Source organism: Oncorhynchus keta, chromosome 19 (genome assembly GCF_023373465.1).
Source record: "Oncorhynchus keta strain PuntledgeMale-10-30-2019 chromosome 19, Oket_V2, whole genome shotgun sequence".
NCBI lineage: Eukaryota > Metazoa > Chordata > Actinopteri > Salmoniformes > Salmonidae > Oncorhynchus > Oncorhynchus keta.
In genome coordinates, this window is record NC_068439.1 from 24,220,312 (window position 1) to 24,234,505 (window position 14,194).

General features: G+C 43.0%; 1 protein-coding gene across 8 annotated transcripts in view; it reads left to right on the forward strand.

Annotated features, from left to right (window-relative positions):
• The first annotated feature begins 12,109 nt into the window (after positions 1 to 12,109).
• map7d1b (MAP7 domain containing 1b) overlaps positions 12,110 to 14,194 on the forward strand; it is a 44,466-nt gene continuing 42,381 nt past the window's right edge. For 7 of the 8 annotated variants that reach the window (XM_035757627.1, XM_035757628.1, XM_035757630.1 and 4 more), the window contains exon 1: positions 12,111 to 12,526. In XM_035757627.1, coding sequence (XP_035613520.1) covers positions 12,460 to 12,526 — 67 coding nt within the window. In that variant the 5' untranslated portion in view covers positions 12,111 to 12,459. Of the gene's footprint in view, positions 12,527 to 14,194 lie in introns of all 8 variants that reach the window. The other variant, XM_035757629.1, reaches the window with a different exon arrangement.

A 14,194-nucleotide genomic window follows, 5' to 3' on the forward strand; every position in this document is an offset into this window, starting at 1 on the left:
GAATAGGACAGGAGAAGTACTCCAGATATAACAAACTGACCCTAGCCCCCGACACATAAACTACTGCAGCATAAATACTGGAGGCTGAGACAGGAGGGGTCAGGAGACACTGTGGCCCCATCCGAGGACACCCCGGACAGGGCCAAACAGGAAGGATATAACCCCACCCACTTTGCCAAAGCACAGCCCCCACACCACTAGAGGGATATCTTCAACCACCAACTTACCATCCTGAGACAAGGCCGAGTATAGCCCACAAAGATCTCCGCCACGGTACAACCCAAGGGGGGCAACCCAGACAGGCCGACCACAACAGTGAATCAACCCACCCAGGTGACGCACCCCCAGGGACGGCACGAGAGAGCCCCAGCAAGCCAGTGACTCAGCCCCGTAACAGGGTTAGAGGCAGAGAATCCCAGTGGAAAGAGGGGAACCGGCCAGGCAGAGACAGCAAGGGCGGTTCGTTGCTCCAGAGCCTTTCCGTTCACCTTCCCACTCCTGGGCCAGACTACACTCAATCATATGACCCACTGAAGAGATGAGTCTTCAGTAAAGACTTAAAGGTTGAGACCGAGTTTGCGTCTCTGACATGGGTAGGCAGACCGTTCCATAAAAATGGAGCTCTATAGGAGAAAGCCCTGCCTCCAGCTGTTTGCTTAGAAATTCTAGGGACAATTAGGAGGCCTGCGTCTTGTGACCGTAGCGTACGTGTAGGTATGTACGGCAGTACCAAATCAGAGAGGTAGGTAGGAGCAAGCCCATGTAATGCTTTGTAGGTTAGCAGTAAAACCTTGAAATCAGCCCTTGCTTTGACAGGAAGCCAGTGTAGAGAGGCTAGCACTGGAGTAATATGATCAAATTTTTTGGTTCTAGTCAGGATTCTAGCAGCCGTATTTAGCACTAACTGAAGTTTATTTAGTGCTTTATCCGGGTAGCCGGAAAATAGAGCATTGCAGTAGTCTAACCTAGAAGTGACAAAAGCATGGATTAATTTTTCTGTATCATTTTTGGACAGAAAGTTTCTGATTTTTGCAATGTTACGTAGATGGAAAAAAGCTGTCCTCGAAATGGTCTTGATATGTTCTTCAAAAGAGAGATCAGGGTCCAGAGTAACGCCGAGGTCCTTCACAGTTTTATTTGAGAGGACTGTACAACCATTAAGATTAATTGTCAGATTCAACAGAAGATCTCTTTGTTTCTTGGGACCTAGAACAAGCATCTCTGTTTTGTCCGAGTTTAATAGTAGAAAGTTTGCAGCCATCCACTTCCTTATGTCTGAAACACATGCTTCTAGCGAGGGCAATTTTGGGGCTTCACCATGTTTCATTGAAATGTACAGCTGTGTGTCATCCGCATAGCAGTGAAAGTTTACATTATGTTTTCGAATAACATCCCCAAGAGGTAAAATATATAGTGAAAACAATAGTGGTCCTAAAACAGAACCTTGAGGAACACCGAAATGTACAGTTGATTTGTCAGAGGACAAACCATTCACAGAGACAAACTGATATCTTTCCGACAGATAAGACCTAAACCAGGCCAGAACATGTCCGTGTAGACCAATTTGGGTTTCCAATCTCTCCAAAAGAATGTGGTGATCGATGGTATCAAAAGCAGCACTAAGGTCTAGGAGCACGAGGACAGATGCAGAGCCTCGGTCCGATGCCATTAAAATGTCATTTACCACCTTCACAAGTGCCGTCTCAGTGCTATGATGGGGTCTAAAACCAGACTGAAGCATTTCGTATACATTGTTTGTCTTCAGGAAGGCAGTGAGTTGCTGCGCAACAGCCTTCTCTAAAATCTTTGAGAGGAATGGAAGATTCGATATAGGCCGATAGTTTTTATATTTTCTGGGTCAAGGTTTGGCTTTTTCAAGAGAGGCTTTATTACTGCCACTTTTAGTGAGTTTGGTACACATCCAGTGGATAGAGAGCCGTTTATTATGTTCAACATAGGAGGGCCAAGCACAGGAAGCAGCTCTTTCAGTAGTTTAGTTGGAATAGGGTCCAGTATACAGCTTGAAGGTTTAGAGGCCATGATTATTTTCATCATTGTGTCAAGAGATATAGTACTAAAACACTTGAGCGTCTCTCTTGATCCTAGGTCCTGGCAGAGTTGTGCAGACTCAGGACAACTGAGGTTTGGAGGAATACGCAGGTTTAAAGAGGAGTCCGTAATTTGCTTTCTAATAATCATAATCTTTTCCTCAAAGAAGTTCATGAATTTATCACTGCTAAAGTGAAAGTCATCCTCTCTTGGGGAATGCTGCTTTTTAGTTAGCTTTGCCACAGTATCAAAAAGGAATTTCGGATTGTTCTTATTTTCCTCAATTAAGTTAGAAAAATAGGACGATCGAGCAGCAGTAAGGGCTCTTCGGTACTGCAGGGTACCTTCCTTCCAAGCTAGTCGGAAGACTTCCAGTTTGGTGTGGCGCCATTTCCGTTCCAATTTTTTGGAAGCTTGCTTCAGAGCTCGGGTATTTTCTGTGTACCAGGGAGCTAGTTTCTTATGAGACATTTTTTTAGTTTTTAGGGGTGCAACTGCATCTAGGGTATTGCGCAAGGTTAAATTGAGATCCTCAGTTAGGTGGTTAACGGATTTTTGTCCTCTGGCGTCCTTGGGTAGGCAGAGGGAGTCTGGAAGGGCATCAAGGAATCTTTGTGTTGTCTGTGAATTTATAGCACGACTTTTGATGTTCCTTGGTTGGGGTCTGAGCAGATTATTTGTTGCAATTGCAAACGTAATAAAATGGTGGTCCGATAGTCCAGGATTATGAGGAAAAACATTAAGATCCACAACATTTATTCCATGGGACAAAACTAGGTCCAGCGTATGACTGTGACAGTGAGTGGGTCCAGAGACATGTTGGACAAAACCCACTGAGTCGATGATGGCTCCAAAAGCCTTTTGGAGTGGGTCTGTGGACTTTTCCATGTGAATATTAAAGTCACCAAAGATTAGAATATTATCTGCAATGACTACAAGGTCTGATAGGAATTCAGGGAACTCAGTGAGAAACGCTGTATATGGCCCAGGAGGCCTGTAAACAGTAGCTATAAAAAGTGATTGAGTAGGCTGCATAGATTTCATGACTAGAAGCTCAAAAGACGAAAACGTCATTTTTTTTTTTTGTAAATTGAAATTTGCTATCGTAAATGTTAGCAACACCTCCGCCTTTGCGGGATGCACGGGGATATGGTCACTAGTGTAGCCAGGAGGTGAGGCCTCATTTAACACAGTAAATTCATCAGGCTTAAGCCATGTTTCAGTCAGGCCAATCACATCAAGATTATGATCAGTGATTAGTTCATTGACTATAATTGCCTTTGAAGTAAGGGATCTAACATTAAGTAGCCCTATTTTGAGATGTGAGGTATCATGATCTCTTTCAGTAATGACAGGAATGGAGGTGGTCTTTATCCTAGTGAGATTGCTAAGGCGAACACCGCCATGTTTAGTTTTGCCCAACCTAGGTCGAGGCACAGACACGGTCTCAATGGTGATAGCTGAGCTGACTACACTGACTATGCTAGTGGCAGACTCCACTATGCTGGCAGGCTGGCTAATAGCCTGCTGCCTGGCCTGCACCCTATTTCATTGTGGAGCTAGAGGAGTTAGAGCCCTGTCTATGTTGGCAGATAAGATGAGAGCACCCCTCCAGCTAGGATGGAGTCCGTCACTCCTCAGCAGGTCAGGCTTGGTCCTGTTTGTGGGTGAGTCCCAGAAAGAGGGCCAATTATCTACAAATTCTATCTTTTGGGAGGGGCAGAAAACAGTTTTCAACCAGCGATTGAGTTGTGAGACTCTGCTGTAGAGCTCATCACTCCCCCTAACTGGGAGGGGGCCAGAGACAATTACTCGATGCCGACACATCTTTCTAGCTGATATGCACGCAGAAGCTATGTTGCGCTTGGTGATCTCTGACTGTTTCATCCTAACATCGTTGGTGCCGACGTGGATAACAATATCTCTATACTCTACACTCGCCAGTTTTAGCTTTAGCCAGCACCATCTTCAGATTAGCCTTAACGTCGGTAGCCCTGCCCCCGGGTAAACAGTGTATGATCGCTGGATGATTCGCTTTAAGTCTAATACTGCGGGTAATGGAGTCGCCAATGACTAGAGTTTTCAATTTGTCAGAGCTAATGGTGGGAAGCTTCGGCGTCTCAGACCCCGTAACGGGAGGAGTAGAGACAAGAGAAGGCTCTGCCTCAGACTCCGACTCGCTGCTTAATGGGGAGAACCGGTTGAAAGTTTCTGTCTGCTGAATGAGCGACACCGGTTGAGCGTTCCTACAGCATTTCCTTCCAGAAACCGTGAGAAAGTTGTCCGGCTGCGGGGACTGTGCCAGGGGATTTATACTACTATCTGTACTTACTGGTGGCACAGACGCTGTTTCATCCTTTCCTACACTGAAATTACCCTTGCCTAACGATTGCGTCTGAAGCTGGGCTTGCAGTACAGCTATCCTCGCCGTAAGGCAAGCACAGCGGCTGCAATTAGAAGGCATCATGTTAATGTTACTACTTAGCTTCGGCTGTTGGAGGTCCTGACGAATCGTGTCCAGATAAAGCGTCCGGAGTGAAAAAGTTGAGGAAAAAATAAATAAATATATGAACGGTAATTAAAAAGTGAAACCCGTAAAGTTGTCAGGTAGCAAAATAGGTTGGCAACAAAACGCACAGCAATTCGAAAACAAGCCTGCAAGTTGTGACCGGAAATGACGTATCATGAGTTAAAATCATTGTATTTAAAAAATATTAAAATAATATAATTAGTTGGGGGGAAACATACTCTATAGTTTTAAATGACTAAAACCAAATCGAAACTGTGTAGAAATCATAATGGACCTACATTCATACAGCAACTACTTTAGGTAAATTTTGACTGTGAGGAAATATAGCCAGACCTCATTGAAGGCCGAATGCGGCCCGGGGGGCTAAATTAGTTTGACACCCCTGCTTTAAGCCTTTAGGAAGCTTTGTGTTATGGAGCTAGCTCACTGTGACAGAATTTTCTGACATTTAAACTATTGGCTCAACTAACGGCTCTTGTCTGAGGCCATGGGTGTTGAAATTGTAGTTCCACAGGGGGCAGAGACACTGAAACACATACCTCTGTGGTTTTATGGGAGCTGTCTGAGGTTTATTACAGTTTGTACTCACATTTGAGCAAGTTTAAGCGTGTTCATTCAAAAGAGCCCTCCCTTGATACAACCTTTTGTTGTGAGAGAAGGTATGTTTGTGCAACGTTTTGCATTTGTGTGTATTGTGAGATCAAAATGTTTATTTTCCCCTTTCCCCATGTACTCTATAGTGATTAGCTGTGTAGTGAGAAACCTGCCTGACCCTTAAAATATTTATGATTTAATACTGATATCTGTAATCTCTTTATTGTCACACTTCTTAGCCGATCTAAATAATCATTGGTGCACCGACAGGCATGCTACATATTCAGCATAAGCCATTTATCACTCTTTCTTGAATAAAACATTTTATTTATCAAATAAAAGAGCAATAACTCCATTAATTATATTTAGCTTTGAAGTTACTGATAATCATCTGGAAAATAAAGGAATGAGAGATCCAATTGAATTTTGGGATTCATAATTTGGAGTATCCACAGAACGCTGCTAAAGTGTTGGGGTGGCTGAGGGTATCTTAAATCAAATTTATGGTCGAGCTAATCGTGTCAACCTAAGCTTATTTCTCTGATTTGGCAGTACATCAGGGGATTAGGGACTGAATATGGTGCTATTATTTCATAAAGATTGCATAAGACGTTTTAAAAACTGCCAGCGATATTTACAGGAGTGTGGAGACAATCTCAGATTGCGTCAAGGGACCGTGTGACAAGAGATAGTTAAGAAATAGAAAAATATTAGAACCTCTATTTTGTTGCCTCTTGGTGGGATTGTGAGAGCCTTTGATCAGTTGAATTAGGAAGCTGTGCTTTTAATTATGAATATGTAATAGTCTACAGACAATACCACAGAAATGAAAATGCTCCGTGAAAAATAACCTCAAGCAATAACTATGGATGTATGGATTGATGGATGAGATGAATGATGGATAGGTAGATGATTGGAGGGATAGAAGAGTGAATGGATAGAATAGATGGCAGACAGACTGACTGACTGTGACCTAAAATCGTCATCAGCTCAACAAAACCTCTTTACTGATCCTGCTTCCTTCTGTATAGCTGTAAAACATAACTTGAATGATTTGTGGAAGAATAGGCTTAGTAATGGCTGTTTGTATCAGCAGGGGACACAAGCCCCTGGGAATCATGACTTATCCATTCTATTTTCATACTGAAAACAGCACAAACATGAGTTGGAGCCTGGTTGATTGCACTGCATTGTTGAATATTCAGTATTCTCAAACCAGGAACTTTCAGGGAGAAAGAAATACGAGTGAATGATTTTAAACAGCTTTTTGATTAACCTGAATAACTGTTGCATAATGTTTGGGTTTCACTGGCTATACATACAGTATGTATGAGTGCCTTTTAGTGTATGAGAAAGTTTTTATGAGCTTTGCAGATAACATTTCATTGTGTGTGCATCATAGAGAGAGACCATTTTCCAATCGAGCCCTATCTCATCTTGGATGGGTGTGGGTGATTGAATGTCCTCTACCATTCCCCCACCCCCTACTTCCTGTCCTTGCTTCTCAAAATCTCATTACTTAACAGGAGATCCTCCAGACTCCACAGCACTGTAGATTACTACTACCCAGAGTCATTTCTCCTTCACAGGCACTGTAGTGCAATTCAAACTAATAAAGAACAATTGCATTAGGGATGCTGTTGCTACTAGTCTTGGGTTTAAGAGAGGCTGTTGATGTGTTCGAGAGGCAGTACAGTGCACTATAGTACACCGACAAGCAACAGTCCCCTCACGGACATCATAACTCATCTTGTTGGTGTGTTTTGATCCATGTCATAGGCTCCCATGCCCGCCAGTGCTGACACAAGGAGAGAGGACACACAGTGTTCTCAATCCTGTTGAATAATATTTATATTTATATCTCCCGCAGGATTTGTCAGTATTCTCTGGTCTTGTCATTCTGCAGTCTTGGAAGAGTATGATTTTGAACTGTCTTGATTCAACAGAGTGCAGTGGTTTAAAAGAGAGGAGTGTCAGAAGAACTTGAAAAATAAAGAGATGAGCCTTCAGATGCGATTCTCAAGCTTGTAAAAAACTTTCTGGAATATTTGAATGGCTGTTTCTACTGTCCTAAGTGGCTCATATATTTTTTTTATTTGTCTCAACACCTAGAAATGCATTTTGCCTTTCGTTTTCAAAGCATCCTGACATCATGTTACATGAATGTCCTGATTCTCTGATCTCCAATAGACCCAGTATACCAGGCTCTCGAGTGGTGCAGCGGTCTAAGGCAAGAGGTGTCACTTGCTGTATCACATCTGGCCGTGATTGAGAGTCCTATAGGGCTGCGCACAATTGGCCCAGCGTCGTCTGGGTTTGGCCCGGGTATGCCGTCATAGTAAATAAGAATTTGTTCATAACTTACTTGCCTAGTTAAATAAAATGTATTTAAAAAAATACCAGGCAGAGTATACCAGAATGTACTGCATGATGTTGATGCGAAATACTGAATCTTTTAGTGAAGTGAAGGTAAATCATTCTATTTGGTTTTGAAATGTACTTCCCATGCGGTTTATAGCAAATCAAATCAAATCAAATGTTATTTGTCACATACACATGGTTAGCAGATGTTAATGCGAGTGTAGCGAAATGCTTGTGCTTCTAGTTCCGACAATGCAGTGATAACCAACAAGTAATCTAACTAACAATTCCAAAACTACTGTCTTATACACAGTGTAAGGGGATAAAGAATATGTACATAAGGATATATGAATGAGTGATGGTACAGGGCAGCATACAGTAGATGGTATCGAGTACAGTATATACATATGAGATGAGTATGTAGACAAAGTAAACAAAGTGGCATAGTTAAAGTGGCTGGTGATACATGTATTACATAAGGATGCAGTCGATGATATAGAGTACAGTATATACGTATGCATATGAGATGAATAATGTAGGGTAAGTAACATTATTTAAGGTAGCATTGTTTAAAGTGGCTAGTGATATATTTACATAATTTCCCATCAATTCCCATTATTAAAGTGGCTGGAGTTGGGTCAGTGTCAATGACAGTGTGTTGGCAGCAGCCACTCAATGTTAGTGGTGGCTGTTTAACAGTCTGATGGCCTTGAGATAGAAGCTGTTTTTCAGTCTCTCGGTCCCAGCTTTGATGCACCTGTACTGACCTCGCCTTCTGGATGATAGCGGGGTGAACAGGCAGTGGCTCGGGTGGTTGATGTCCTTGATGATCTTTATGGCCTTCCTGTAACATCGGGTGGTGTAGGTGTCCTGGAGGGCAGGTAGTTTGCCCCGGTGATGCGTTGTGCAGACCTCACTACCCTCTGGAGAGCCTTACGGTTGAGGGCGGAGCAGTTGCCGTACCAGGCGGTGATACAGCCCGCCAGGATGCTCTCGATTGTGCATCTGTAGAAGTTTGTGAGTGCTTTTGGTGACAAGCCGAATTTCTTCAGCCTCCTGAGGTTGAAGAGGCACTGCTGCGCCTTCTTCACGACGCTATCAGTGTGAGTGGACCAATTCAGTTTGTCTGTGATGTGTATGCCGAGGAACTTAAAACTTGCATTCATTTGTACTGGTTTATTATTTACATTAGCCTAAGAATATTCAAATATGTCATATAGTCATTTGCTATCCTATCTGTGTTTGGTTTCTTCAACTTTCTCAGAGAGTTACAATACTGTATGAGGCAGATTATCTTGACACGTATTATTTATCTGATTTGAAATGAAAAGTGTCCTAAGGGCGAGGGGTGGAGGTGAGAATCAGGTTAAATCCATTTTGTTAAACGTCTCTTTCATTTTTTGATGAATGATCCACACACAGACTGACCCAACCACATGGGGACATTGTTTTTTAAAACAATGTCCTGAAAATATAATTTCACTAAATTGTAGGTATAAAACTACTCACAAAAGTTAGTGAACCTAATATCAAATCAAATCAAATCAAATTTATTTATATAGCCCTTCGTACATCAGCTGATATCTCAAAGTGCTGTACAGAAACCCAGCCTAAAACCCCAAACAGCAAACAATGCAGGTGTAAAAGCACGGTGGCTAGGAAAAACTCCCTAGAAAGGCCAAAACCTAGGAAGAAACCTAGAGAGGAACCGGGCTATGTGGGGTGGCCAGTCCTCTTCTGGCTGTGCCGGGTAGAGATTATAACAGAACATGACCAAGATGTTCAAATGTTCATAAATGACCAGCATGGTCGAATAATAATAAGGCAGAACAGTTGAAACTGGAGCAGCAGCACAGTCAGGTGGACTGGGGACAGCAAGGAGCCTTCATGTCAGGTAGTCCTGGGGCACGGTCCTAGGGCTCAGGTCAGTTGAAACTGGAGCAGGAGCATGGCCAGGTGGACTGGGGACAGCAAGGAGTCCTCATGTCAGGTAGTCCTGGGACATGGTCCTAGGGCTCAGGTCCTCCGAGAGAGAGAAAGAAAGAGAGAAGGAGAGAATTAGAGAACGCACACTTAGATTCACACAGGACACCAAATAGGACAGGAGAAGTACTCCAGATATAACAAACTGACCCTAGCCCCCCGACACATAAACTACTGCAGCATAAATACTGGAGGCTGAGACAGGAGGGGTCAGGAGACACTGTGGCCCCATCCGAGGACACCCCCGGACAGGGCCAAACAGGAAGGATATAACCCCACCCACTTTGCCAAAGCACATCCCCCACACCACTAGAGGGATATCTTCAACCACCAACTTACCATCCTGAGACAAGGCCGAGTATAGCCCACAAAGATCTCCGCCACGGTACAACCCAAGGGGGGCAACCCAGCCAGGCCGACCACAACAGTGAATCAACCCACCCAGGTGACGCACCCCCCCCAGGGACGGCACGAGAGAGCCCCAGCAAGCCAGTGACTCAGCCCCGTAACAGGGTTAGAGGCAGAGAATCCCAGTGGAAAGAGGGGAACCGGCCAGGCAGAGACAGCAAGGGCGGTTCGTTGCTCCAGAGCCTTTCCGTTCACCTTCCCACTCCTGGGCCAGACTACACTCAATCATATGACCCACTGAAGAGATGAGTCTTCAGTAAAGACTTAAAGGTTGAGACCGAGTTTGCGTCTCTGACATGGGTAGGCAGACCGTTCCATAAAAATGGAGCTCTATAGGAGAAAGCCCTGCCTCCAGCTGTTTGCTTAGAAATTCTAGGGACAATTAGGAGGCCTGCGTCTTGTGACCGTAGCGTACGTGTAGGTATGTACGGCAGGACCAAATCAGAGAGGTAGGTAGGAGCAAGCCCATGTAATGCTTTGTAGGTTAGCAGTAAAACCTTGAAATCAGCCCTTGCTTTGACAGGAAGCCAGTGTAGAGAGGCTAGCACTGGAGTAATATGATCAAATTTTTTGGTTCTAGTCAGGATTCTAGCAGCCGTATTTAGCACTAACTGAAGTTTATTTAGTGCTTTATCCGGGTAGCCGGAAAATAGAGCATTGCAGTAGTCTAACCTAGAAGTGACAAAAGCATGGATTAATTTTTCTGCATCATTTTTGGACAGAAAGTTTCTGATTTTTGCAATGTTACGTAGATGGAAAAAAGCTGTCCTCGAAATGGTCTTGATATGTTCTTCAAAAGAGAGATCAGGGTCCAGAGTAACGCCGAGGTCCTTCACAGTTTTATTTGAGACGACTGTACAACCATTAAGATTAATTGTCAGATTCAACAGAAGATCTCTTTGTTTCTTGGGACCTAGAACAAGCATCTCTGTTTTGTCCGAGTTTAATAGTAGAAAGTTTGCAGCCATCCACTTCCTTATGTCTGAAACACATGCTTCTAGCGAGGGCAATTTTGGGGCTTCACCATGTTTCATTGAAATGTACAGCTGTGTGTCATCCGCATAGCAGTGAAAGTTTACATTATGTTTTCGAATAACATCCCCAAGAGGTAAAATATATAGTGAAAACAATAGTGGTCCTAAAACAGAACCTTGAGGAACACCGAAATGTACAGTTGATTTGTCAGAGGACAAACCATTCACAGAGACAAACTGATATCTTTCCGACAGATAAGATCTAAACCAGGCCAGAACTTGTCCGTGTAGACCAATTTGGGTTTCCAATCTCTCCAAAAGAATGTGGTGATCGATGGTATCAAAAGCAGCACTAAGGTCTAGGAGCACGAGGACAGATGCAGAGCCTCGGTCCGATGCCATTAAAATGTCATTTACCACCTTCACAAGTGCCGTCTCAGTGCTATGATGGGGTCTAAAACCAGACTGAATAATAGAATATACACTCGCATTGGCTTTGTGTAACAGGCCTGGTCCAGCAGGCTTATAGCTCGCCCTGCCTCATCTAATTGGAATAGACACCAGACTCCATCCTCTGCGAGATAAATGTGTCCCCTACAGTGAAAGGAAGGTCGTATTAATTATTAATTACCTAATCAACACCACTATTCTCTCACTGTGTCACACTACAAACTGATTTAATTAAAACATTAATTCCCATGTAGCCTATGTTGCAAGCTGTTTCCATTCACTGTTTGCCTCTTAGTTAGAGAATAAATAGCAGTACAAAAAAGACAGACAAAAAGCAATGACACATTTTATATGAGTTCAAGTGACCGTGTTACCCCCTTTGATTAATTACCTGTTTATAAAGTTGTAATAGCCTAAGTGTTATTATGGTCATAGCACAGATTTCTGTGGGCTCCTTTGATAGATAGTCCACCTTGCTTGGAGTGTCCAGGATAGATTATTGATGGATATAACCATTTCTAACATGGGGGTCAACCTTTCGCAAAACTCGATATATTCTCCTATTTTCCCAGTAAAAAAAACACATTATAGTACACAAATGCAAATGTTGAACAAGTGATCTAGACGTGTTTAACATTTCTAGATGTGATAGCATGTTATCCATAAAATATTTTATATGAGTAGGCGCACCGCGTTTTGGTTACCCCCGGTAGCCCAGATGGTAGAGTCTATTAGAGAGGCAGGCAGCGGCTGTAGCGCATAAATATTCGCCAAGCAGTTCTATTGCTACGGGCAAGTCCCTGTGCACAGCCCGGACTTCTCGATTTCGTAGTTGATCTATTAGAATTTGCAATAGAATAGCATCTGACAGGTTCTCTACCTCAAGAGGAAATAACAGAGACTTTTATCGACTACTTGTCATTGTAATTTTTCACACCCGTTTTTCACTGGATTTCTGTCCAGTTATTCTTTTAGCTTTTTCTCCCTACCGTTCCATTTTGGATTTACGAAGGGCGTATTGGTGGTCAGACTGTACCGGGAGTTTATTATCCTGTCCTTCGATATATTTGAGGAATGACTGCAACTGGAAAAGGACTGCGAATTGCTTAAATGGAAAAAATGGAATACAACGATCTTGGGAACGATTTTGATGAGAAACTGACATTAACAGAGAAATGTAAGTTAATTTATTATAGCCTACATAAAACAAGAAATAAGCAACAGTTAGAGGATTAATCTGGTTCTTGTTGCTAAATTATCAAATGCACATTCAACATTTTAACAGTGGGGGATCGAAGGCTTGGAGTGAATGTGTCGGTATTCATCGACGTGTTAATGAAATAAGGGTGGCTGTGCAGTGTGCGCGTGCAAAAGCGTTCTGTTTTATGTTCTATTTGAAAATCCATTCACAAAAACATGACTGCAAAAAACGTCATTGATAGCCTACTGTTCCTAACGGAATCACCAGACTGGCGCATCACATTCTTTACCCCAAAGAGCATATGAGGGTTTTTGCTGCCTTTTGGCAAACTGCTATTCCAATTAAATGACCAGAAAGATGCATGTTCATAATATTTGAAAAGGCTCTGACAGTTTTCCTTGACCAGAGAGGTGGAAAATACTGCAGCCTGTCCTATTTTCTCCATTACCAACCAATCCTGCACAGGAAGGGTTAAATGGCCCACAGCACCAGGCACAACTAACATGGCAGTAATCAAATTTATCCTGACATTGGAAATCTGCTGGCGTTGACTCTACAGTGTCCAGCTGCTGTCAGTGTCAAACCCTATACCTTAAAATAGATGACCATTGCATTGCGAACCAGCATGGTAACAACCACAATAATATTCCATCAGCAAACCTGGCACATGCTGTGGTCTAGTCTGGTCTGACTACAACATCTAGTTATAAACCAGCTTATAGCAGTGACTGCTGTTATCTGGGTCATCATACTGCTTTGTAATAATAACACTTGTGTATGAATCTGATTTGATGGTATAAACAATAGGCTATCATATTGGGATGTACAGTAATCCACTGCGGTATTCCTCTAGTCTACCCCTCCTCCAGCCATGTTGACATGGTTTGGTCACTGGAGGCTGAGGCTGGTAACCCTCCCCCTCCTTTTGGTGAACAAGGCACTTGATGGAGGGAGAAGAGAACCACTGCAGCTCTTTATCATTCCAGAAGCACACAATCTGGCTGTCATAGCCCTCGCCTTGTGTGCATGTGTGATGTGTGTCTAAGTGTCCATGTTTTTCTCTCTATCTAATGGAGAGTATAGGCGTGTATTCATGGATGCCAACCGAAGCCACACTTCCCCAAAAATTGACCAAGAAAAAAATAAACAAAACAATGTATCTTTCAACTCTGTTTTCATAAATGTCCCTTCAATTCTCAAGAGGCTGAACGTAACTCACCAGAGAAAGCCAGGCGAATGAAACAGCGTCTCTCTGTCTTAATATGTGTAGGATATCTATCTGATGCTTTCTGGTCAGTGGTACAAAATAGTATGACATTGTTGCCGCCCATAGCATTGAAAGCAAGGGAAGCCAGTGAGCATTTGGCCTCCATTGATTAAAAATAAATAATAATAACCAATCAGCGTTGCGCTAAACTGACTGAGCTCAACTGTGAATGGTCCTTGCACACCAAAACAATGTGTAAAGGGAAGCCAGTTGGTCTTGGCAATAGTGGAGTTTGGAGTGTGACTGTTTGAGGTTGTGGACAGGTGTCTTTTATACTGATAACAAGTTCAAACAGGTGCCATTAATACAGGTAACGAGTGGAGGACAGAGGAGCCTCTTAAAGAAGAAGTTACAGGTCTGTGAGAGAAATCTTGCTT